The sequence below is a fragment of the Acomys minous genome (assembly GCF_964271855.1).
Source record: "Acomys minous genome assembly, chromosome: 16".
Classification (NCBI taxonomy): domain Eukaryota; kingdom Metazoa; phylum Chordata; class Mammalia; order Rodentia; family Muridae; genus Acomys; species Acomys minous.
The window spans coordinates 42,087,146-42,113,840 of NC_140498.1; the positions used below are offsets into that span (position 1 = coordinate 42,087,146).

Below are 26,695 nucleotides of genomic sequence, written 5' to 3' on the forward strand. Positions count from 1 at the left end.
GGTCATCAGAATGCTTTAAGTAGACAAGCCTAGGCCATGGCAAGGGCTGGACCACAGGAAGTGAAGAGGCTGGAGTCTGGTCACGTCACCATGACATGTCTGGCTTATCTGTGTTCAGTGAGCATTCTGTTGTGGTGCTGAGGGTTTTCTTGTGCTGATTATGCAAAGGCAAGGTGGTTTCTGAAAGGGAAGTCCTCCTCACTTTACTCAGCAAGTGGTCCCTGTGCCATGGCTTCTGCTCCACTGAAGGTGTGAGGCAGCGCTGCACCTTGGTTTCCTCTTCAAGTGGCTGGCCCGGCGCTGTGATGCTGGAAGCAAGGCTTTGTTTTTGGTTTGGTTTTGGTTTTGTGGGAAAGTCAAGGTATTTTTCCCCAGGTTCCTGTTCACTGGCCCTTCACTTCACTTCATTTCAACCTCCTTCCTCCAGAAGCAGCCATAGTTCGCTGGGTGTTTTAAAACAGGTGAACGGTGCTGATTACATAGGCTACTGTCATTTGGCGACCCGCAGTGCACATGCGTGCTACAGCCTTAGCCTACTCCACAGCCCAGCTGGCTGCCAGGAGCCAGGTGGATCCAGCCTGGCACAGTCAGGGTGGGCTGACTCAGTCACCAATCATCTCCAGACTTTTAGGCACACAAGAGCTCTTGCCTAATTTTTCTAAACTCTTCCCTTAAAATGGACAACCTGGAGTCATTCAGCAGGTCATAGGAATTTTCTGAGGGTTTCCAGCTTCTCCCTAGGGAGGGCCACAAAGCACATCCCAACCACAAACCCTGCTAAGGTGGTGAGAACCTGTCAGTCTTCTGTCTTGACAACTCCATCTTTCTTCCCTCAACCAGTCCAGCCTAAGGGGAAGATTCCATCAAGCCTTTTACAGGAGAAACACGGGACCTTTTAAAATATGCCAAAGCCTTAGTGTGGTGGTGCACGTCTTTAATCCCAGCAACCTGGGTGGCAGAAGTAAACATATCTCTGTGAGTTCGAGAGCAGCCTGGTCTACATAGTGAGTTCCAGGACAGCCAGGGCTACACAGTGAGACCCTGTCTCAATAAATAAATATGGATAGATGGATGGGTAGGTGGATGGACGGATGAACATAGAATATTCCACATGACTTCTAATTGCCTGCCCTGAATGTCGTGAGCTGGGACTGGCTGCTCTCTGCTTGATCATGACCAGAACACATTCCGCAAAGCTTCATTTTCATCTACTCAAACACCGCTGGCCTCTAAGATCAGCTCACACCCTTTTCAGGAGTATGTCCTTGTTACCCTCAGGGCCCAAGGATGCTTTGCTTTCTTCTTCTTGTAGTGCCGGGAACTGAACCCAGAGCCTTAGGTGTGCCAGGCAAGCACTCTGCCACCGAGCCGAAAAAGAATGGCTGGTTGCTGTTTCCCTGTAGTAGGTCAGTGCTGTGCACCCATTGTGTTCACAAGGCAAGCTGACTCAATAGGTCCAGCATGACCAGCCTGGTACTTGTGACACTCCTAGTGAGACTGTGTCCCTGGCCTGCTTCCCTGAGCAGCAGCAGCAGCTGGAGTTAGTGCTTATGAGGGCACCATTAGTGTGAACACAGATAGTGAGTGTGCTAAGCAAGAAAAGAGTATCTATGCCTGTCACCGAGGAACTGTAGATAAGTGGGCAGTAAAAAAAGTCCTGGCGCCCCAAGATTAGAGCACGTGCAAAGGCACCGGTGAAGCGGCAGGTCAGTGGGGCCCACACTCACCGTGTGTTCCCCATGATTTTCCAGAAAGGAGCATCTAGGTTTATTTTTTTTAAAAGCCTTCTTTGTTTATTACGCATCATATAAAACAACTTCACTGTATTCAAAACACACAACGACATTCACAGGCTGTGGAAACCCAAACATCTGTATTTTTTTCCTGGCCCTCCCCAGGGTCCATACTGGGTCAAGGAGGCTTAACACATGGGAGGAGCCCACGAACATGCTTACTCTGGGGATCATCATAGTTGTGCTGGGCCCCACTCACAGCCCTGCTTGGAGAATGCTGGTGACAGTGACAAAGCATCTGGGCAGGCACCAGGTCAGAAGAGCACCTATGATGTGGTACAGGCCGCCCACGGGTGTCTGGTCGGCCGTGGTGGCTGGGTTGGTTTGAATGGTTAGAAGGCAGGCTGCATCTAGTGCCATGCCAGAATATACTAATAGGGCAGCTTGGGTGTGGTGGACACAGAATGCCAAGCGAAGAAGGCTTGGGTCTTGCCCTGGTCAGTTGGTGTGGCCCACTGCCTCTCAAGAACACACAGGATGGAGACCCTGCTTGGTTGGGCCAAAGGGAGAAAAATTGGCACTGAGGGAGGGAGGGTCTGCTCTCAGGCCAAGAGCAACATAGAGCTGTAGAGAGTGGGAGAGAAAGTATGTTGGGGTCAGTGTCCTTTGCACAGGCACAGGCTCATGTCCTACGACACACCTGTGGAGGCCTGACTGGCACCAGGTGCTCAGGCCCTCTGGCAGGTAGCTATTGGGTCCAGGCCTGTCATTTCTGATCCTTTCTCTTTCTGCCCACAGGCTGCCGTCTCTTCCGCCTCAGCTTCTCCTTTCGGGCTGCAGCGGTTGTGAAGGTGATGCACTGAGCGTCTAGGATGTCCAGTAGCTTGCCCATGGCCACAGGGATGCCATTCTGCTTCAGCTCAGCCTGCAGCTCAGCCAGTTCGAGAGGCTGGTAGGTCAGTACCTTCCTGTGCAGGGCAGGCTTGGAGCAGATGTAGCGTCTCACTGCCTCTTCTGTGTCTGCGGTCCGGATGGCTACCTGTGATGCGCTGACCCCCTCCTCCTCATCCTTGTCTTCACCTGCAGCCTCTAGGGCAGCTCCAAACTCCCCGGAGGAACTGAAAACAACAGGTGATGTTCCGTGACACCCTTTTGCTATGGCCCCAAGCCTAGGAGCCCCTTTGAGGGGAGGAGTGCTTCCAAGGTTCTGTTGGACCAGGCACGTGACAGGACTCCTTGATGGCATCCTGCAGGTCTCTGTGGTTCCTGGTTCCTGGTCTAGGTGGGATCTGCACCCCCAACCCCCCACCCCTAGCCAGAAGGCGCAAGCATATAAGGAAATACCTGGGGGACTCAGGGAGGGAGCTGTTAGACCAGGTGGGCTTCCTACATCGTTGGGTTTTTGGACACATGATTTTGCCCTCTTTCAGACCCACCACCTAGAGGACACATGATGTGACTGGCCCTGCTGCTTCCATTACCTTTGAGAGCTAAAGGAGTTGTCACTGCCATCCACAGAGGTAGCCAGGGATTCCTGGGAGGCTGGGAGCTCGGCGTCTGCATCAGGGCCTGAAGGCAGCTCCCCAGCTTGCAACCTGCTTGGGTGGGAAATGCTTTCACTGAGCTGTCTCCCTTGATCTTGAGGGCTCTTGCTCTGACTGGGGCCCTTGGATCTTTGAGTCCCAAGCCCTGCAGTGGCCTTGAACTGGGTATAGCCTCCTGACCTTGAAGACTTGCAGGTGTCAGTGGTAGGTGCCTGGCCACAGGGTACCTCTGGGGGTATCTGGGAGGATTGAATCTCATCCTCGGAGTCTGACTCCAGGGTCTGGTGAGTGTACTGGAAAATCTCCTTCAGTTTTACAACCATCTGGCGTTTGGGCAGAGCACGGACTCCAAACCTGCATGTGGAAACAGGTGAATTTCAGGGTCAACAGTGCAGCTTATCAATACATTCTGCTGCTTCTGCAAAGTGATGCCCAGCTTTGTTGGATGGAAATCTAAGAGGCCTGACTTTCAGGAGCCTGCAAAGCTGACCATCTGCCAACTAAGCTTGCTCTAAAGGCCATCCATATCAGAGATGTTCACACAGTGTTCTGAGCGACAGTGGAAGCAATGACTCCGTCAAGCACCTAAGCTGGAGAGCAGCACTGGTTGGCACGTGATAGTGGATGGCATGGCTAGGGCTCCATTTCTACCATCGTGAAACACGGAGACTCACTTCCGAGCTGGACCCACATGGGTCTCATTGGCTAGCTTTCTGGATGGAGCTCACATCTCATAAGAGTTAAGAAAAGCCCAGCTATCCATGCTACTCTCGCAAGCACACCGGCTCCGAGGAGCAGAATGCAGAACTAGGAGGACCTAGGCTCAGAGCCCGCTGCATGTCCCAGACCCGAAGGGCTAGGAGTGGGGCCATTCTACTTGCTGGGCCCCTAAGAGAAGACAGGAGACCACCCAAGAGAAAGCCTTGAGAACATCACCAACCTGTCCAGTTCTTTCTTCAGCACTGGGGTCTCCATGATCGAATACCTTGGCATTGGAGTTATAGGCACTTTGGGAGGCAAGTTCTTCTTCCGGTTAGCACCTTCTGGACAAAACATGAGAAGCACCTGACTTAGTGTGAGAGGATGGATCTGCCACCACTTCTAGACCTGAAGTGTCACCATGGGAAATGACAGACCCCAATAAACATCGTGCTCAGGGACAGCCACCTTCACCACTTGGAGTTGTCTCTTCCCGTGGGAAGGCAGTATACAGCGACTGTGAAGAAATGTGCCATGTGCACAACACTAGTGTGTGGTGAACAGGCTCCTGGCTCAACAGCCCAGCACGTGCTCTGGTCCACCATTAGAGACTATCCTGACTCTTTATCCTACTATGCGGATGCAGTGACAGCATCAGACAGTTGGCAGTACTGAGCACATTCAAGCTTAGACAGCACAACTTCACAGTCCAACAATAAAAAGACAACGCAGGCTGGTGAGATGGTCTGGGGAGTGGCCATGTTCCCTATCCCCAAGCCTCATAACTTCAGTCGCATCCCTGGGACCCACACAGTGAAAGGAGAGGACCAACACCCAGAGCTGTCTCCTGACTGCACACATGCACACACACAACAACAAATACAATATAACCATAAATAAACAAAGGATTGGGGCAAGTGTTTCTCTAGAGAAGACATACAAATGGCCACTAAAGTCATAAAAAGGCACTTAGCATCATGAGCCATCAGGTATCAAAGATACAGTGCAGTAACACTTTACGGCCACGAGGATGAAAACATGAATGTGTTAGCAGGGATGGCAAGACCTGGAATCTTCACCTCACATGATTCTTGGTGGGGATGTAAAATAAAGCAGGATGGGGGGGGGGGCGGTGTGCTGACCACAGCTAGCATATGACCCAGCAATCCTGGACCTAACTACACCAGAAACGAAATTTCTGTCCACAAAAAGCAGGATTAGTCATAACAACCCAAATGCCCACTCATGGATGGATGGATATTATCCAGTATAATAAAGAAACACAGATGAGCCTTGAAAAACCTGTGCTAAGTGAAGAGGCCAGTTATGAAAGGTCATACATTGTAGGAGTCCTCTTAAAAATTCTTTGGAGGACAGGGTGGTGGTGGTGGTGCACACCTTAATCCCATCCCATGAGACAGAGGCAGGCGATCTCTGAATTCAAGGCCAGCTAGGTCTACAGAGTGAGTTCTAGGACAGCCAGGGCTATATTGAGAAGCCCTGTCTCAAAAAAAAAAAAAAGTGAGCTGGGTGTGGTGGCACATGCCTTTAATCCCAATACTGGGAGGCAGAAGCAGGCAGATTGCTGTGAGTTAGAGGCCAGCCAGGTCTACAAAGCAAGTCTAGGACAGCCAAGGCTACAAAGAGAAACCCTTCTCAAAAAAAAAAAAATTTTTTTTTTAATTAATGGAGATGCCAGGTGTGGCGGTACAAAACTGAGTTTAGGCAAAAAGATTACCTCAACTTCCAGTCTGAGCCAAACAAACAGCAAAACCCTACCTGCTGGCCTGGAGGTGGTGGTGCAGCCTTTAATCCCAGCATTTAGGAGGCAGAGGCAGATGGATTGCTGTGCATTCAAGGCCAGCCTGGTCTACAAAAGTGAGTCCCGGACAGCCAAGGCTACACAGAGAAACCCTGTCTCAAAAAATTAAACCAAACCAAACCAAACTCTACCTGCTTACAACCACAAGCCAGGGGTAGAAGTTCACAGTTGTAATTCCAGCACATTGGAAGCTGAGACAGGGGGATTACTACAAATTCAAGCGCAGCCTGGAACACAGAGGGAGACCTTTCCTCAAAACAACAACAATAAAAACAAACAACAAAAACAAAAGACTGAGCCAGGCATGGTGGCACTCGCCTTTAATCCCAGCACTTGGGAGGTGGAGGCAGATGGATCCCTGTGAGTTTGAGGACAGTCTGGTCTACAGAGTGAGTCCAGGAGAGTCAGGACAGCCAAGGCTACACAGAAGAACCCTGTCTTGAAAACAAAACAACAAAAAGAAAACAAAAAACTGGTGGGAAAATGAGACTAGCCAATCCTCCCTTTTATGACTGTGTGCAAGTTGGAGTCTATTTCCTGTCACCTCAGTTTGCCTGGAAGTCCCTGACGCCTGCCTCAGACTCAGACCAAAGCACTTGGGTCTCAAGTCTCCTGTAGTGGTTCTGAGTGTTGCCTGGGAACTGATGAGAAATGCAAATCTGTGTGGCAGGTGCCCCCTGTAGTAGAAGTGGTGGGGTGACGGGGCTCTCTGAAGTGTGTCAGCAGCCCGGTACCCTTGGGAGTTTAGGAAGGAAGCAGCAGGTAGCTGCTTACACTCCCTCCCAGGGTGGCTATGTGACTTCACGGTGGGGCAGAGCTACTGTCCTCCCTGCCAGGCAGAGGCTCTTCAGCTTTCCTGAATGGCTGAAATGCATGGGAGGTAACGTCCTTCCACCTGGGGGTAGGGCCAGGGGCCATGCTCTCACACGCTTTCCTCACTGTGTGTTTGGTGCAGGGTGACTGACCCACATGCTAAGCACTCGCTGTGCAGCTACGCATTGCACTGTACACTGGCCTACTTTTTGTTTGTTTGTTTCTTTTTGAGACAAGGTTTCTCTGTGTAGCCTTGGCTGTCCTGGACTCGCTTTGTAGACCAGGCTGGCCTCTGCCTCTTGAGTGCTGGGATTAAAGTTGTGCACCACCACGCCCAGCAGACCATGCCTGGCTTTTAATACGGGGTCTGAAGATTGAACGAACTTAATCCTTCATGTTTGTGCTTTATGGACTGAACCATCTCCCTAAATGTATTTTCTTTTTTAAGATAAACCTGGTTGTGTAGTGTAGTTCAGGTCAGCTATGAATTCTTGAGATTCTGCTTCGGTGTCCTGTGCTGGGACTGCAGTTGTGCACCACCAGCCTAAAGCATTTCAAATTTACAGACATCTGCCTGCCTCTGCTTCCAGAGTGCTGGGATTAAAGGTATGCGCCACTATACTCAGCTTTCTTTTTTTTTTTTTAAGACAGAGTAAAATTTGCTATATTGCTGATGATAACTTTGAACTTCTGATCCTCCTGCCTCCGTCTCCCAAGTGCTAGAATTAAAGGTGCGTCACCATACCCAGGTTTATGATATATTTAACATCTGTGATCATGTGGTGTGGGGACTGAGTTCAAGGGCCGCATATGTGCTAGGTAAGTGCTCTGCCACTGAGCTGCATCCTTAGCCCATGTACTTAGCTTCTTTAAGGAACCGCACTTGGCCCATCTTCACGTACAACTGGGATGTCTGCTGACAGCTATAACCTCTGAGTGCTGGATCAGTGGTTCACAGAAAGAGCCGTTGCATCTGGTGCGATCCAGGCAGGCTTAGGGAATGTGGACTCACTGCTCAGGTACTTACTAGAATACCCTAGGGAGCTGGCCACTTCTCCCTCTACTTGACAGGAGAGTATGGAGGACAAAGGGAGGGGCCTTGCCCAGATGAGCAAGCCCTTGAGCATTGCTAGCTCAGCTTCCCATCCTAGACCTCCACAGCCCCTTAGTGTAAACAGTACAAGACAGATCTCTTGGGCCTCACAGCCACTCACTTGGTGTCTCCGGCCTGTCTGGCTCCCGGGATTTCGTGCTCAGCACTTGGGCCACAGGTAGAGCCTCTGGAGAGTGTCGCTCCTCCTCATCCCAGTCATCCCACAGAGCTGGGCTAAGGACACTCAGTTTGCTGCTCCCAGGAGAGCCAGCCTGTGAGGACTGCTCTTGAGACTCTCTTAGAGCACAATAGCTTCCTCGGATGGGGGTGGCACCCAGGACTCCTGAGGAGTGGGGGTCACCACCATACAGAGCATCCTGGGTCTGCCTGCAGGGACTGCTTGTGGTCAGGGGGCCAGTCCGCTCCAGATTCATGTGGTCAATTGGAATTGGTGAGAGGGGCTCATGCCAGGAGTCGTCACCTATGGGACCTGGGGGGTCACCATCTGGCACAGGGCTGCTGCTTCCTTGATGGGAAGCCACCTCCTGCTCATCATCACTGTCCCCAACTTCTACCACCTCATCGGCTGCAGCCTGATTTGGCAGGCACGGCCTACATGATGAGGGTTTCTGGGACCATGTGGTAACATCAAGGACAGGACATGATGGCTGTGAAGAGGAGAGCCTGCAGCGCCTAGGGTAGTGTCCTCCACCGTCAGCGGTCCCTTGAGTAGCAGGCTGTGTGTGTGGTCTGATCACTGAGAATTTCTGGGCTGCTTCTGGCCCAGCCCTACATCCTAAGGAAGGCCTGGGTGCTTGCTGAGCAGCAGCATCTGATGGAGTCCTGGTCTTAAGGCTTTTGATTTGGGTCTGTGATGAGCAATCGCGGCTCTTGCTGGCCCCCGGGGTGGCGGGCACCAGCCAGGAGGTGTCTGTAGTGCTGTCCTCATCCAGGCTGTTCTTCTGGCTGCAGAACAGCCAGGGCATCTCTTTCCTCCCCGTAGCCGACGGATTTCCCAGCAGTCCGCCGTCTTCCTGCTGTAGCTCAGCCTCTCTCTTCAGCGGGCTTTCGAAATGTCCCTGGTCTTCATCAACATCAATGACTGAGAACAGTTCAGAGGACTTGGGGCTAGATTCTGGAACTCTGCTTCCTTCTGGGGAGTCTTTAGAAACCAGCCTTGTGTTGGTGTGCTCTACCTCCAGCTCTTCATCAGAGTCCAGGAGGAGGATAACTTCATCTTCTCTCTTCACACAATGCAGAGAGTCCGGGGCCCTAGGGCTCGAGTGCTCAGGAACCGACTGGGTCAGGTCAATGGGTGGAGATTTTGCTGGGGAAATCAGGATGCCCCTATTTTTGTGTCCCAACATGGGACTACTTTGTTTGCCTTTCTGGTGGCTCGGTTCTTTTGGTAACATGAGAATGTTCCTGTCCATCCTCTGTTTAGCTGGTGAAGCTGGAAACAGTGAGGTTGGGGACTCCATCTTGGAAATGGTACTGCGGGACGGGGACACTGATGGGGACAAATTACTTGGGTGATATGGGTGAAGCCGTGATTGGCTGGGACTTCCACCCACAGGGCACTGGGACAGGAGGAAGCAGGGGCGTGGAACAGCTGTCTGGTGCAGAGCGGGTGGATAGGCCATCTCTGCCTGCCTCTCCCTAACAGGGCCACTCTGCTCTTCCTGGTCAATTGCTATTTGTGACAGTTCAGATGATTTTCTTTGAGTTGATACAAAGAGCTGTTTGTAGTCATGGGCCTTGGATGGGTGAAAAGGTGAGCATTCTTTCTTCCTCACCTGGTGGCTCTCAGGTGGGCTGCAGGATTTGGGGTGGTCTGCTGTCCCCCTCAGTGTGTCCTCGATCTCTGCTTTGTCTGCCCAGTCTGAGCCCTGGCCCTGGAGTGGGATGGAATCTCTCTCAGGTTCCCAGCTGGCTAGGGCCTCTTCTCTCTCTAGCCCAGCTGAGTCCATTTGTTCTGTATCTTCTAACTGTCTGTTCCTCGGGACACCTAGCAGGGTAGGCTCAGACACTGGACCGTCCTCCCTGAACTGGCTCGTGTCCTCATCTGTGTCTGCTGCTCGTTCCCCCTGGAGCAGCTTCCTCTGTGTAGCTGCAAACTCATAAATTTCCTCCATTTCTGCTTCATTCACTTTCTCTCTATCTTCTTCGCAGACCTCAGGCTTCAGCAAAGTCTCCGCTTCCTCCTCTTCATTTGCCCACACTGACCTCAGGAGTTCTTGGAAATGCTCTGCTCTGCTTTCGCAATTCTCAGTTTCCTTCTCCTCCTGTTGCTCTCCCTCTAAGTCCGTGACAGGCACTTGCTCACACAGCTGAACAAGATCTCTCACAGCAAACCTGCAACAGGAGATATAAATTATCACCGAAGGCCAGAGCAGAGCTCATGAAGGGGAACCCGGATGCTCCTCTTGTGGCCTTTCTCCTTGTCTAGGGACACACTTGGTCATAGCTCTAGATATCACTTTAACTTCGCTGCTGAGAACGTAAGGGTATGTCGGGCTGAGTGGGCAATCAGGAGCTGGTAGGGCTGCAAAACCAGGCAGCACATGTTGCCCCGGGAGTCACTCAAGACACTATGCCTGAGAAAAGCCACAGCAGACAAAACTGTCGGCGGGCCAGGTCGACCACCTATCGGAAGGCCCTAAAACATCTCAAATCCCCACTGCTGAGCAAGGCAGATCCTGGCACGAGTGAGCAGCCAAAGGTGTTCAAGCTTTGTGAAGAGGAATGCCTGGACACCTCTAAGTAACTCCTGTGGAGACAATCAAGGGGCTACATGCAGCGTCTATGTCTGCGGCCACCAGCCACCATCTTGCAATGCCAAGTGTAATTCTCTCTACCCAGCTCTCAGCACCCCTGCAAGCATGCAATCTAGCCAACTGTCATGCATGGTTCAGGGTTTGCTGCTGGCATAAACTTGTGATTAAAAGCTATAATGAAGTTCTGACAGGCTCAGCCCTGACATTTTGGCAGCTCAGCCTGCCTTGCGATGTCCATCTCCCAATCCACACTACCAGCTCTAAAGGCTGTGGCGTGTGTGGTCAGAATAATCCCACCTTAGGGCCAGAGCACGCAGTTCGGGAGCCAGGCCAGGAGGCACGTCAGTATCTGCCACGTAGAGATAGTTGAGGAATGCATGGGCGGCCTCCCAGCTCACGTCACTGAGCAGGATGCGCTGAGTCAGGTCCCCATCCTCTTCCGCACAGAAGCCTTCAGCATTCACCTGAAGGAGGAGGACACAGAAGGCTTATGATAGGCTGGAGTGACCAGTGGTCTGTCCTTCGCCTCTAAGACAGCCTGAGAGCCTGAGGGGAAAGGGCAGTCTGTGTATTTTCTTGGCCAGATTCTGTAGTCAGGATGTTTGTTTCCAAAAATCATACCAGGATGAATGTTTAGGGAACAGGCTAGCTTCCACTTGCTGGTCCACGTATCAGACTCTAGGCATGTCCAACCTGGGGCCTGTGGGTTACATGAGTCCCAGGATAGAGAAGAATATGGCCCAATACATTTGCAGATGATAGTACCATACTGCTGTGTCTAGAACTCTGTGACAAAGATTGAGCAGTTTGCTGGATCAAGCCTGTGATATCAGTACTTAGGAGACTAAGGCAAGATCACATGTTCAGAGAGAGAGAGAGAGAGAGACAGAAAGAGAGAGAGAGAGAGACAGAGACAGAGACAGAGACAGAGAGACAGAGACAGAGAGACAGAGAGACAGAGACAGAGACAGACAGAGACAGAGACAGACAGAGATCAGGAGATTTCACAATGATAGAAATACAAGGGTGGGGAAGGAGGAAAACTTCCTTTCTGGGGAAAAAAGAAGTGGGGAAGAGGGGCAGGCCAGCAGCACTCTGTGCACTTACATGCTGGATGAGAAGTGGGCATCGGGCATACAGCACAAACTTGTGGGCATAAAGCACCTCTCCACTGTCAATCTGGAGCTGGACATCACTCAGGTGTGGATTGTTGACCATGGCCCCAAAGTCGGCCACCAGAAACCCAAGAGAGAGCTGCAATGGGCGGAGGAAAAGATGCTTGTCAGCTCCCTCTATTGCTCTGCTAACAACCCGCGAGAGGGGGTTGCTAGGGCAGGCCAAGAGCCAGGACCACACTTTCCTCTTCAGGGTGTGCACACATGAGGTATGAGGTTATGCCTCTGGGTTACATTAAAGACGTCATCGAACCAGAATGGCAAATGCTACCTTCTTTCTCGGGTGCTCTATGTCAGGGACGACACTGGTACATAAAGGCAGATGCTCACAGCTCCTAAGCACTGCCTGCACACAGCAGTACACCTGGGTCTTAGGGCAGCCTGATGCAAAGGCTGTTCAGGAACCCGATACTTCTCAGCTACATGCAGGAGCATCACCAGGCTGGCCCTCTGCCTAGGAGGGTACTTATGGAACAGCACTTTATGGAACAGCCATCTTCCGAGGCCCCTTCATTGACAACATAGTATGCTGGGTTGGTAGCTGGAGCTCAGCCCATCATCATACACAGAAAGGATACAATGAGTCCTTAGTGGATGAAGGACACTAGGAAACAAGCACGCAGAACAAATGCCTGAATGAGGCAGTCATTAGGGAGGCTATGATCTCTGGACTCCTCAACAAAGCTGGCGCCGGTGACTGGCTGCTTAGGAAGCCTCCAGTGTCCAAGCAGAGCAACGACAGAAGATGTTGTACAATGACCCAAGAGGGGAGAACGGAGGCCTGGGACTCTCAGCTCTACCACAGAGCCAGGGCACAGCTGGACAAGTCGACCTGTGGCCCAGAAGCCTTCATACTTACTGAGGCACTGTCATCCCTCGCCTTCTTAGATGGCAGAACAAACCCCGTCAATGGAAGGTTGCTGGGTCCCAAGTCCAACCCTGAGAGAAGGATGTACAGATCAAAGGGATGTCACCTCCCACGCAGGCAGTGCCAACCCCAGGCTTGGCCGAACATGTTATTTAAGGACATCTTCGCTTAAAGCGACCGTCCCCCAGTTATTTTTCCCCATCTGCTGAATAGGGAAAAAGAAGGATTGTAAGACAGATAAAACCAGCCCAGGAAACTCTGTCTTTGGCTAAAGTCTAAGGAAGAATGTGAGAGACACATATGTTCCGTATCACATTCAGCTCTGAGGAAAACCACAAAAGCGCTTTAAACCCCAGAAGAGCACAGCGCCTCACAGCAGCGCAGGCCGTAGCCCCACCCCACCTCACACTGCAGTGGGCAAGCCCAATGCCCCGCCCGGTGTCTCACCTGTGGGCACCCCCAGACTGCTGGGCCAGGGGCTAGAGCTCAGCCCCTCCACTGCCAAGTCTACAAGGTCCTGAAGGGCTTGACACTCCCTCTGGCTGCGGGACAGCAGCTGGTTATTAGAGCTGTTGTGGGAAGCAGGTGGCCTTTGTGAACTTGGCTCTCGCTGCTCGGGCAGCTCCAGTGGTAGCTCAGGTTCCTGAAAGAAGTTGAAAAGCTAGTGACTATGTGGCTATTGTCACCAACACCATCTCTGCTGCAGCCACCCAATACATGCACAGCTAGACAGGACATGGTTCCAAGTTTCTATCTCAGACATGTTTTAGGAGCTGTGCAGAGATGGGCTTGGACTTCACATTTTAAACAAGAAATGTGCTAAATCTGGGGAGCCATAGTCCTTTTCTCAGCAGACGTGCTACTGAGGAGAGAAGTGAGGTACTACCCAAGGCCCATCCACATGTGTACTAGGAGGAGCAGGGCTCACCTTGGTATGGCGTTGGGACCCAGTTGGAGGAAACAGGCCCACTGTGTAGAAGGCCTCCTCAGCCCAGGCTCCTGGGAGGGCACTGCATTCCCACAGGAAATTCTGCCTTCCTTTAGGCAGCTGCATTCGCCAGCCTGTATGTTCCAATTCTTCCTTAAAAATCTTGCTGGCAGGAAGTCGTGGGGTACAGGACAGCTCCATTTCCTCTGATAGGAGCTGGGCAACGCGATCCTCGATCTGTCTATTTGTGGTCTCAAGGTCTTGGGTTAACAACAGTGGGGGACACACTGGGGGTTTCTTCTTGCGACTTTTCTTCTCTAGAGAGAAAAAGCAGTGACTCAGTCCGAAGTGCCTCTGACCACTTATCCCAGACGCAGCCCTGACTCCCAGCCAGCGACCCGGCACCAAGCTTCCCGCAGGCCTCTGCTCCAGCCGCATATACCTGCTCCTAGCCTTATCTTCTCCGAAAATGCATTTTCCAGTCTGAGTGAGGGCATAGCTGGACCCTGCTCCATCTCAGAGCGAGACAGAGCCATGGCCAACAGCAGATCTTCAGTCGGAGCCTCGGGCTTACTAGCCTTCCGCCTCTTCTGCGGCTCCTTCTTGCTGGTGGTTCCTTTCCGTTTCAAACCTCCAACATGGTTGCTGAAACTAAAAGGTAGCCACAGAGAATGGTCAGTGGGTGCCTTCGACCCTGGCCTCTGCTATCATACAGGAAACGGGGGACAGATGTGTTTGCCCCACTGCAATAGGCAGCAACTGCTTTGGCTTTCACTGTGCTGATTCTATTTCTTGTGGGCTCATTTGATCCAAACCTAGAAATTTAGCACAGTGCAGACACTGGAGAGCCTGGGCTCTGTCTTGGCCACCAGTGGTTCCTACAAACCTAGATGTTGCCAAATCCTAGGAGTCTATAGCTCCAAGTAGGCTCTCTGTACCCAAAAAGTTCTGCCTGTTGAAACTTCAGATGCCCCCAAGGCAGTCCTGGCCACAAAGGACCCTTTCCTTCCTTCAGGACTACAGTAGCACCTCTATCTCTGGCCCCAAAGACAAAGCCTCCCAGTTTCTGCTGCTCAAACCAGCTGCCCTAAGCTGCTTTGTCTCTCTGCCTTACAGAAGACTTACGTGAAGGTCTCTCTAGCTGGAAAGAAAAATCTATTTTTTGAGTAAGCCCCAGCAGCTGGACCAGAAGGTGTGGTGGGAAGCAACTCTGAGGGCCTGCCCTGCAGCTGTTGTCCCAACTCAGGCTTTTGCAAAAGCTCACACTCTCCCCGGACGCTGGTCAAATTGGAGACTCCATGGAAGATGTCAACAATCCCTAACTCTCGGGGAAGCTAGCCAGTAGCCAGGAACTATGTGAGACAAGCAATCTGATGCTGTACCCTGTGCCTCAGGCAGAGCTGGGGCTGGGAGAAAACAAGTAAGGAGTACAGAGGGCAAGAAGATACTCAGACCTGCATGTGTGCTCTGTCCATGAAGTTCTGAATAGCCCAAAACCCAAATCCCAAGGCTTGGTTTTAGTAGAGGAACTTCCAAAGCCCACTTACAGAAGATTCAGAGTCCCCTGAGGATGCTCAATTTCCTTCAGTTTCTATTCACCAGCCTTCTAGAAGGTACGTCTAGTTTCACTATTTGGAAGGATCTTTATACATGTTTACTCTCTGTGAGACAAGCAAAAGATTAGATGTCTACTCTAGAGCCTCAAGGCTTCCTGTCCTACAATGCTGGTATGGATGTGCTAAGTGTACACAGACTCCCTGGCTGAAGAACCTCCTCTGCCCTGTTTGACCTCAGCTGTGCCCGTGCTGCCTTTGTTCCCTGTAAAGTTGAGGCTCAGTGAACAGAGCTGATCCCCTGATGCTTGCATGCTGAGGACCACAGCCCAGCTGTTAGGGCAACCTCCTATCTTAATACATAAGCTTTAATTTGTGCAGTTAAAAAAAATACCACCTTAGGGTAAAAAGTGGGGCTAAACATGAACAAAAACACTGTATGGGATTCTTAAAGAAGACTATGTGGTCCTATAGTTCTGCCTTGTCATCTCTAAACTGTGCCGAATAAGTGGACATGAATAGCATGAAAATAAAGCTACACTAATATAGAAACATGCTACACACCCACATTCTTGGATGTGCTAGAGTGGCCACTGCAGGACTGTGGGCCTGGCAACATCGCAGGAAGGATCTCAAGGAAGCAGCGGTTCTCTGCGTGGATGGATGGCCCCGTGTGCATGCCAAATCCTCACGCTCCTAAATTCTTTCTTGACCATGTCCAAGTTCCTCAAATGTCTCATGCCAAGATTCAAGAGATTGTTAGTTCTCGCCAACACTATACAAAGCTTTTTTTTTTTTTTTAAAGTCTAACTGGAGTGAAAGTATCATCATTTGGCTCCCTTTGTCTGTCTTACCTGGGTACCTGGGGGCCGCTGCCCACCTCGGGCTGAGCTGTCTGCAGCCTCACAGCCTGCAGCAGGAGCTGGGGACCCACTTCCATCTTCACTGCACACTGCTTCAAGTGACTGGCTCGGCTCTTGGAGGTGAGGAATGGCTTACCACATATTGGGCAATCAGGGATCTGAGGCAGAGCAGATATCCGTGCCTTTTCTGCCTCATCCAGGCATCTGCAGGATGTCAGTAAATACAAAACCACCCTCTCAGGTAACAAGGACAGTAGCAAATGCTTCCCCAAAACCCTGCAGTCCCCTGGCAGTCAGCCTCAGACACTAAATTTGGGTTTGTGTTAGCAAAGGAAGCTAAAGACACTGAGGACTGGCGCACGCCTTTAATCGCAGCACTTGGGAGGCAGAAGCAGGCAGATCGCTTGAGTTCAAGGCCAGCCTAGTTTACAAAGCGAGTCTAGGACAGCAAAGGAAAAACCAAAGAGAGGGCGGGAGATTGAGGACGTATCAGCACAGAGGCATGTTACAATCCAGCAATCCACTCCCAAGGAATGAAAACAAGTGTTCAAACATGAAACACATGCTCACAGCAGCTCTCCTACAAAATCCACAAGGAGGAAGCCCAAGTGTCTAGCTATGGATGAAAGCCTAAGTATCTCTGCTCTATCCAGACAATGGGCTACTATTTTAGCCACTGAACAGAATGGGATGGTGGGACGACATACTGACACACAACACACAGGCGAGCTCTGAAAGCATGGGTAAGTGGAGGATGGACACAAGAGGACAAATGTTGTGTGACTACACATATGTGAACGCAATCCAGAGACAAGACAGCTGGGACACGGTCGTCATGAGAGTAAGGAAGGAGGCAACTGATGGTAACTTCCGGGGTTAAGACATTCCCTTTGGAAGGGATGAAAATAATCCAAAACTGAGGTGAAATCCTCATGCTCCTAAATTCTTTCTTGTCCAAGTTCCTCAAATGTCTCATGCCAAGATTCAAGAGATTGTTAGTTCTCACCAGCACTATACAAAGCTTTTTTTTTCTTTAAAGTCTAACTGGAGTGAAAGTGTCATCATTTGGCTCCCTTCGTCTGTGCCCTGTGACTTGTGCCCTGGAGTGGATGAAGTACATCATGAGGATTCTATCTCAGCGGTTCATTAGAGAAAGAGATACTTAATGATGCTGAGGTGGTCGCACCATGCAAGGCGTCAAGATGCCCACTGGGGCTAGCAGGTGTACTGGCATCTGGTCACTGACACAGAAAAGCGGACAACCCTTGCTGCTCCTACCTGTTCACATGTTGCTCCCTCCGTGTCACAGTCATTGCTGAGAGGTTTTTCTGACACATTTGGCAGAAGAACAACCCCTTCTCCTCCAGGCTGTCATGATGGGAAGACACTTTTTCCCTTCCAAACTCCTGCTGTAAGGCCAAGGCCATAGCAGCATCGCTGTCTGTGGCATGCAGCTTGGGCTTACACTCTGTGGAGAAGCATCAAGAGCCATGAAACAGACAGCCTCCGTGATTGCTAACCTCTCCGCCTGGCTCGAACTCTTACATCACGGACACTAAGAAGAGCACAAAGAAACTAAAACCTAGCAGCACTCTGCACGCCTGCAGACAGGCCCTGCCCAGGCACACAGGGCAGCTCTTCCCACAGCGCAGCATGGAGCATGTGGAAAGCTTGCTCTGTGGAGTCCAGCTTGGGACTCTGCATGTCCGGCAGCTTCGCCTTTTCTAGTGCCAATCTCTTATTTAGTGTAAGAAAAGAACCAGGACGCTGTGAACTGCCTTCCACACGCAAGACTCTTCTGTTTAGCATCAGCCCAAAAGGTGGAGTAATTTTGGTCTTGACGTAGCTCAAAAGTGGCCCATGTGATGTTTCTGAACAGACCCCTAGGCTCAAAAAAAAAAAAGTATGTATGAAAGGGTCGCAGCGTAGGAAGGTTGAGAGCTACTGGCCTATTGGAAGATTTCTTTTATGTCTTTTTGCTGTTTTGTTTTGTTTTGTTGGTATATGTTGTATGTGCGCACATGTGTGTGCTGCTGGGGATTTGAGCTCAGGTCCTCCTGTTTGCACAGAAAACACTTTACACACCAAGCCATTTCCTCAGCCCTTACTGTAGTTTTTAAAAAGCAACCACACAAACAAACTGTGTAAAGAATAATTTCATAAGAAGAAGTAGGGAGGGGAATGGGAAGGGAGGAAGGAAAAGAGGGAGCAAGACCATGTAAGGAAGCCCAGTAGGAAGCGGGGAGCTAGAGATAGCTCATTGGAGTTGAGTGTACAGTGCTCTTGCAGAGACCAGAGTCTGGTTCCCAGCACTCAGGTCACATAGCTCATAAGTGCCTATAATCTAGCTCCAGGGGATCCAACACACTCTTCCGGTCTCCTCAGGCACCTAAACTCCCATGTACACACCCCTACACACACACATATGTAAACGTAATTAAAGATAATAAAACAGAGTTTAGCCGGGCGGTGATGGCACACGCCTTTAGTCCCAGCACTTGGGAGGCAGAGGCAGGCGGATCGCTGTGAGTTCGAGGCCAGCCTGGTCTACAAAGTGAGTCCAGGACAGCCAAGGCTACACAGAGAAACCCTGTCTCAAAAAACCAAAACCAAAACAAAACAAAACAAAAGAAAAAACAGATTTTATAGGGACATCCTATTCTTTGGCTGGCTCAGTGAGGTGGTGAGCTAAGGATCAGAAAAGCTGCATACAGAAATGAAGTGAACAAGATGTCTTTCAGAGATTTCTACACAGTGTAACTCATCTTAGAAAGCAGAACATGCTCACCATACCGTTGTCCACCACCACGTCCTCTTGAGGGCTCCTTGGGACATCTACTCCCGGTGAGCTCTGCGGAGAGGACTCTTCTGCAGCGTGTCTCAGGCGCTCAGGGTCTGCTCTCTTGAACTGCTTCATCCGTTGGAGAACAAGCTCTGAGGCTCTGGGTTTGGCAGGACTTGGCACACCAGTCGTAGGGAAACCGGAAGGAAGGGGTTGGGAGTCGCCATTGGGAGCACTCTCTGGCAAGGAGGAAGACAGCATTTGTTCTATGGGTTAGACTCAAATTTCCAAAAGGTCCTTTGCCAGTCAGTTCAGGCTTGACCGGACTTCACTCACTCACTGTGGCAATGGAGACGTATCACTGGTAGGGTACTGGGTTCAGTGATCGCTGATAAGCTTGGGGTTCATCTGGGGGTGATGAAAATGCTCTCAAGTTAGGTAGTAGTGGTGGTGGCTACATAACTCTGAATGTACTAAAAGCACTAAACTGTACACTTTATGACAAATATTCACCCTTTTCTAGACCATTCTTTGGCTCGAGATCATGTATGGCCTTCAGCGGAGACTAAGGAACCCTGAAGCTATGTGCCAATTTTGCAGGCATGCATGTGCACATCACACAGAGCTTTCACCAGCTGCACGAAGGGAGCGTGAATGCCCAGAGCACTGGGCAGCATTGCAGCGTCGTACTGCAGTCTCCAGGAGCTCAGCCTGTACCAGCACTCAGGAGAGACTCGACACCTATACTAGAAAAAATTTTCTTCTACAGTAAGGACGAGAAGGTGAGGAAAAGTTAGGAGCAGAAACCAGGAGCCTGCAGAGTGTGTTGCATTTGCAAGGCTGGTTTCCAGCTCTGTGTGAAGAGGACATGTCAAGCACATGGCTAAGGATGCCAAGGATGCCAGGGTGGGGAACTTCAACCTGTAGTGCACTCTCTGAAAGCCTCCTCAGCCTAACCAAACTGGCTGGCCCACCTTAGAATTCAGAAAAATCCAGATGGCACCAATGTGACTACTGTCAGCTTCAGCAACAGTCAGAGACAGCTCAGCAGAGAGCTATAAATGTACTCAAAGAAAACTCACAAAGGACACACATATAGGGTGGGGCAAACTATGGTCCTAGGGCCAGCCATATTTTTTTAAATTACGTTTCATTGACATCCATTCACTTCAATACCATCCATGCTGATGTCTCTCTCTAGCAGCGATCACTCTGTCTCTAGGGGAGATCAGTTCCAGGAGTCCCGGCAAATGTCAGAACCTGCAGATGGCTTTCCAGTCCCTTCTAAACAGGGTCCTATCTATATTTACTCACTGTGCTTTATGTCAGCTATAGATTAATGTAGTACCCAACATAAAGAAAATGCTGTATAAATAGTTGCTACTGTATTGTTAGGGTACAAAGACAAGACTGGACTTATTAAGTGTAGACTATTTCTTTTCTCAAAAGTTTACTATTGGACAGAGTGTAAATCTGCAGCCTTGGAATCCCACAGATGAGGGTCAACTGCAGGTACAACACAAACTACATGGCAAAGCATTTACTCTCTGGCGGGTTTTCCCCGCCTTGAGACAGGATCTCTTTCTACATAGAAAAAAAACTCAGTGTGTAGACCAGGCTGGCTTCAAACTGGCAAAGATTCTCCTGCCTCTGCCTCCCAAGGGCTAGGATTAAAGGCATATGCCACCACACCTGGCACGCTGGCCTTTTATAGCAAGTTTTCTGAGCCCTGGTTGACAACAGCACACATCACTTTGGTTCTGTCTCAGGAACCAGATCTGGCAGGTCTTGCCTGGTTACCTGTCTGAGTGCTCTGGGCTCTTTCACACAGCACAGGCTGGTCTGAGGCAGGAGCGAGAGCGCCTCCCCTCCCATTCACAGGGAGAGCTGGGTCCCCTTCCTGGGATGTGGGGGCCCCTTGCTTTTTAGTCCTAGGGGCCTGGCTGCCTACTCGAGGTCTCCTCTCTGAGAGGCCCTGAGGGGCTCTGCTCCTGGTGGCAGTCTGACTGGCTCCTTTCAGCCTGCCTCTTTTCTGAGGGTTACTGGAGGCCGTCTGCTTCTTCCTTTCTCCTGACACTTCTTTGGTTGTATTTTTTTTCACCCTTTGGAAAAAGGTGGCACAGAGTTCTTTGAAATCCTCATCTGACTCATCCATCACTTGACCTGTTTTAAGGTTTTCCAGGTCTGCCTTTAGGGGAGCGAGGACTGATCTGGAAACATGTCCACAGATGAGAACAGCGCGCGGAAGCCCGCTTAGGCCTTCCCACCCCTGCGCTTCACCAGGGCTTTCCTTCTCTCTGGTTTACTTGGAGATTTGGCACAAAACAAATCAGTGTTTTCCTCTCCATAATGATTTAAATGTCTTTCTTCAATTTGGACCTGTAGTCAAACAACTTGCTTAAAAACTTCCCTCTGTTAATGTTCACAAGTGAGAGAATGTTCAGTTGTCCAGCGGCTGCCTCTGAGATAGAACACATGTGAGCTCTGTGATCGGATGGTCCTCCAGGCTCTCCTCAGTGATAAAGGGCATGCGTTCATCTAACTGTGCACCTGTGGGAAACCAAAAGCATCTAAGTATAATTAGACAGCTATTGCTATTTTATGTCATTTCTTCCAGGAAGGTACAAGAGCATGTAGTATGGGGAAAGGCTCCGAATACAGCCAGGTCAGAAGTATAATTGTCCCACAGTATGTCCCAGCACAGAGCACATGACACACGACAGAACACACACACACACACACACACACACACACACACACTCCCTAAATAACCCAATGGCAGAAATCTATTCACCCAAATACAGTAACTCAGCAGTATTAGAAAAGAACCCCTGACTCCTTCACATGGGCCCCTCCCCATTCCGTGGTAGCGCACATGGTTGTCACGGCGACATCTGTCACAGCTCATAATCATTTGCAGTGCCCAACATTGACTGAATGCCTATGAGCCAGACACTATACTAATTGCTTTCCAAGTCTTTGACCCACTTAATCCTTACAACAATTGTATGGAATACAGTCTACGGTCATCTTTTCTTTAGAGCAAGGAATCAGGCACAACAGTGTAAGGACCAGTTTTGAAGCAGCAGGGCAGAGGTTCTGAGCAGTGTGCTTCCAGGGTATGGGGCCTCCTTTTTGTTGTTGTGGTTGTTTTCGGCTTTTGTATGATTTGGTTTTTTGAGACAGTGTTGCTCTGTGTAGCCTTGGCTGTCCTGGATTCACTTTGTACACCAGGCCGGCCTTGAACTCACAGAGATCCACCTGCCTCTGCCTCCCAGAGCGTTGGGATTACAGGAGGCCCGCCCAGTTCAGATTTCATGTTTTCATTTACCGAATTATCTGTTAATGAAGTTCAGCATATCAGTAGATATGCCTTTATTTACTTTGTATTTTCTTTGGATTATTTGGTACCCAACTTGTAATAAACACTAGGCAGCTATCTGCTGAATTCACGGCCTGCAAAGAGTCTGGTGCAACGGGAGTGAAGAGAAATGATAGAAGGGAGAGGTCAGTTTACCTGGAACATCAGGCAAAGCAAACAGAGTTTTATCGTGCTAGGTGTGTAAATCTCACACACGTGCTGAGTCCCCACATCTCTCTAGACAATCGAGTCGGAAGATGCTCCACCAATATCTGCTAAACGACATAAGGGATCCCACCAGGATGCAAGCTTCCAGAGGGCAGAGGGCTCGTGCCTCCTCTGCGTCCTGCCTGCCTGCCTGCCAGCTCCTAGGAGGCGAGGAGGAGGCAATGAATGGATCTGGGCGGGGCGGACCCTCCCGGCTTAGCCCTACAGGTGACCCACAGAAGGGGACTTGGGCCTGGCTGAGGAAACGTCTTGAGGGTCCTAAAGCCAGCCAGAAGGTTCGGATTGCCGGGCTGTGAGGGGGCCGTGGCACTGTCACCACCTCCCTCCCGGCAGGCGCTGTCCCCTGTCTACCTAGCTCAGCTCCAGCCACTCCACTGCGGGCCGCCGGCGAAGGCTGATAAGACAGACGCCGTCAGGCCTCGCAGGAGAGGGGACACCGCGGGAGGTGACAGCCCCCAGCACCACCACCCCGACCGGGTCACTCTAGCCCGATGCCGAGCTCCTCCTACCTCCCGCACAGCGACCGCACCTTCTTAACCAAGAGCCGCCCGGCCGCGCCTGCGCCTGCGCCCTGAGGCTTGCGCGCGGAGAATGCTGTGCGCAGGCCCAGAGTCTGCGCGTGCGCAAGACTCCGTAAATGATCCGAGTGTGGGAAAGGGGCCGAGGGTCATCTTCCGGTCTTCCTCTGCGGGTGCGAGCGTTTCCGGACAACGTGAGGCGGGGCGATCCGGGAGTGGCGGTTTGCTGGCTGCGCGCGGCTGCCTGAGCTCTGTAAAGTCCTGAGGAGCCTCGGGTTGAGGGTAGTGATTGTCGCGTTTAAAGAAGTGCGGTAGAAGGGGCCATGGCTCTACGGTCAGAGGCCCTGAGTTCAATTCCTAGCAGCAACATGGTGGCTCACAACCATCTATAACTGTAGTCCCATGGGATCCGATATCCCACTGTGGTGTGCGTGCAGATGTACATGCAGACAAACATCCATATGCATAGATAAATCTTAAAAGGAAAAAAAAATGGCAGTGGCATCCCTTCATGGGGAGCTCGTGTGGAGAAAGCACCAGACTCGGCCTGCGTGCCTGGCTGCTGCAGCCCAGGAGCGGGAGAGACCCTGGTGAAGGCATGTTAAAGGTCAATCAGCTTCACCCGGAGGTCCTCCGGAGTCCCTGAAGATTTTAACACAATGTTAAAAGAGCCAGGGAGGTTATAATTTGTAGATTTCTGGGCTGAGCATTTGATCAGTCACTGAAATAACACTGGGAACACTTAAAGGAGTAGATCTGGAGAGAAGACCATGTGTTTTACTTTCTTAAGAGATATTATGCTATTGTGAAATCCTTTTAAAGTGTCTGCTTCAGTAGATCCTTATCTATCTATCGCTTTCGAACTCTAGAACATTTTATGGTCTCAAACAGAAACTGCTGCTTCTCATTAGCAGTCAGTCCCTAGCCACCACCAGCCCGCCCCTCCGCCCGGAATCTTCTAAGTGTGTCTGTTTATATAAATGGGATCATAAAATACGTGGCCTCGTCTGTCTAGCTTGCATGACTGGATTTTTCATTTGTTTTCGTAGCTGAGTAATCTGCTGTAGCATATACTACGTGTGGCTTATCTGTGTATGGACATAGAGGTGTTTTGCATTTTATTATTATTAGTTTTTATATTAGGTGTATGGATATTTTGCCAACATGTATGTCTGCACCGTGTTAGGAATGGTTGTGAGCTGCCACATAGGTGCTGGGAATTGAACCCCCAGAACTCTTAAACACTGAACCATCTCTCCAGCCCGTTTCTACTTTTTGGCTCTTATTAATAACGCTTGAGAACATTCATGTATGTATTTGTAGCCTAGGTTTGGAATTACACAATAACACCGCATTTGATTGCAATGTTTGCTTGCTAGTGTTGGGCTGGAAACCTGGGCCCTCATCTATGCCAGGCGCACTCTCTACAATAAACTACATTCTCAGCCCTAGTTCTGAACGTTGGGTTCATAAAGCTCTGCCTGCTCCTGCCTCCTGAGTGCCGGGATTAAAAGCATGGACCACCACACCCATCTAAAACTGTTAGATTGGGACTGATGGAGGTGACTTGGAAATAATAGGAAAAAGACAGCCATCTCCAGAAGCAGAATTGTTGGGGGTTTTTTGTTTGTTTGTTTGTTTTTGTTTTTTGAGACAGGGTTTCTCTGTGTCATCCTGGCTGTCCTGGACTCACTTTGTAGACCAGCCTGACCTCGAACTCACAGAGATCCACCACCTGTCTCCGCCTCCTGAGTGCTGGGATGAAGGGTGTGCACCACCACTCCCAGCCAGAATTGTTCTTTAATCAGAAGAACAAAAGGACCACCATCTCTCTAAGGGAGTAGAGCCCGCATGCAGCACAGGGGACTTGGGGTTTTATAGGACAGTAAAGGTCAGTCCCCCACAGTCTTGATGTGGTAGATACCAGGTATATAGAGCCTTGTAGCAGAGTGTCCACGAGTGCTGTCAGTCAGGTCAACTTTCCTGCCTCGATTTCTAGGTCCACCTGAGGCGTTTAGGCTATTCTAGACAGATAAAAAGAGGGGGAAGTGATGCACCCACTCACCAGCTACTTCCTCAGAAGAGGAGTAAAGGAGGAGTGGGCTGGGCTCCATCACCAGGCTCTCATAAGGTCGGGTTGACTGCATGTAGCCAGAGGAGAGTTTTAACTTTACTAGCTGTGGTGGATGATTGGTTGCCGCCATGCACTCCTAAAAACACCTGTGAAAAATATGTTAGAGGGCTGAAGACGGATGATCTGGTGACTTCCCAGGGAACTGAGAGACTTCCCAGGGAGGTGGAGGAGTAGAAGCAGAAGACACAGAGAGGAGCCTGTAAGAGACGGTGGGTGTCCATAGATGGGAGCCCCCATGGGGCTGGGAAAGGACTTGTGCAGTGTGTTGAAGGGCTCTGGGTGTTTGGCATCAGGTGAGTCGGGTCAGCATGAGAAGGCAGCCCTTAGAGTTGATCAGTTGGAGGCTGGGAAAGTGGCACTGTCGTGGGAGGGCGAGGACTTGGGGACAAGGGGTGAGTCAGTGTATAAAGATGTGTGACAGAGGTGTGGATCGTGGTGAGGAGGTGGCAGGGGTAGCCCGGGCTCACTGGACGTTAGTGGACAGACAGGCCCAGCAGTTGGATGAGTAAATGGAACTGGCTGCCTTTGAGAGCCGTTGAGTTCAGGTTAAGAGGAGCACCCAGATGGTTGGTGCACAAATTAGGAGAGGGCGAGTAGAGTCCATAGGAGGACCATATGGTCAGGGGAAAGGGGGAGGGGTGCAGCGAGTGAAGAGGATATTTGACTTTGAAGAGTTAGAAATGGAGGGCATGGAGCCGGGCGTGGTGGCGCACGCCTTTAATCCCAGCACTCGATAGGCAGAGGCAGGCGGATCGCTGTGAGTTCGAGGCCAGCCTGGTCTACAAAGCGAGTCCAGCACAGCCATGGCTACACAGAGAAACCCTGTCTCAAAAAACAAAATGTTGGCTCTGTTTCTTAACAATTAAACTTTATTATACAACCCAACTAGCTTACACAAGAAGGAAAAAAGGTTAAAGGGACAAAAGAGTGAACCTTCCGGGATCCGTTCCACGGGACGGGTCCTTAGGTGTCTCTCTGGCCCGTGTGCTGGTCCAGCCTGGAGAGTCAGTATCCTCCCCGGAAAGGGGAGATATGCTCCCTTTCAGTCCTTCTGATCGTATTAGACTGTACTCCACGTACGGCTATTAAATACCCAGAAGATCAGGTTCACCGTCTGGTGCTTCCTCCTCTCTACCTCCTCCTCCTCCTCTTCTTCATTTATTTATTACGTACACAGTGTTCTGCCCACATGTGTGCCTACACACCAGAAGAGGGCACCAGATGTCATTATAGATGCTCGTGAGCCACCATGTGGTTGCTGGGAATTGAACTCAGGACCTCTGGAAGAACAAACAGTGCTCTTAACTGCTGAGCCATCTCTCCAGCCCCACCGGTGTGGCTCTTTAATCCACTGTATAATATTTTAATAACTAGATATTTCTACAAATAACTTTGACTGGACACTTTAGCCAGTTTTTGTAATTGTTGGTCTTAGACCATATATATTATCTCTACATTTGATCTTCTGCATACTTTAAACAACTTACTCAGACCTTTATAACTTGCAAAAAGCTTTCTAGTTTATTTCCTCTTCCATTCTGGAATCATCCATCCATCTTAATCTTCATATAAAAGTCCTTCTCCTCCTCTTCCTCCTCCTCCTCCTTTGGTTTTTCAAGAGAGGGTTTCTCTGTATAGCCTTGGCTGTCCTGGACTCACTGTGTAGACCAGGCTGGCCTCAAACTCACAGTTATCCACCTGCCTCTGTCTCCCAAATGCTGGGATTAAAGGCGTGTGCCACCACACCTGGCCAAAAGTCCTTTACTAAAACAATTTCCACCTGTCTTCCTCAAGCACACACATG

The 26,695-nt window shown here is 50.4% G+C and overlaps 1 protein-coding gene across 7 annotated transcripts; it reads right to left on the reverse strand.

The window, feature by feature from the left end:
- Positions 1 to 1,766: 1,766 nt before the first annotated feature.
- Positions 1,767 to 21,009, reverse strand: SLX4 (SLX4 structure-specific endonuclease subunit). Of its 7 annotated transcripts, none has more exons than XM_084760984.1 (15): positions 20,451 to 21,009; positions 18,662 to 18,889; positions 17,147 to 17,336; positions 15,860 to 16,072; positions 13,895 to 14,103; positions 13,453 to 13,769; positions 12,972 to 13,167; positions 12,516 to 12,595; positions 11,589 to 11,735; positions 10,779 to 10,945; positions 7,826 to 10,059; positions 4,218 to 4,320; positions 3,458 to 3,631; positions 3,215 to 3,328; positions 1,767 to 2,851 (listed from the first exon to the last, which is right to left on the reverse strand). In XM_084760984.1, the coding sequence occupies exons 1-15, from the start codon at positions 20,803 to 20,805 to the stop codon at positions 2,500 to 2,502; spliced, it is 5,079 nt and encodes a 1,692-aa protein (XP_084617110.1). In that variant the 5' UTR covers positions 20,806 to 21,009; the 3' UTR covers positions 1,767 to 2,499. The 7 variants fall into 7 exon arrangements, with proteins under 7 accessions (XP_084617110.1, XP_084617109.1, XP_084617108.1 ...); XM_084760983.1 differs by having other exon boundaries at positions 3,215 to 3,331; XM_084760982.1 differs by having other exon boundaries at positions 3,215 to 3,631; positions 4,218 to 4,317.
- Positions 21,010 to 26,695: the final 5,686 nt, after the last annotated feature.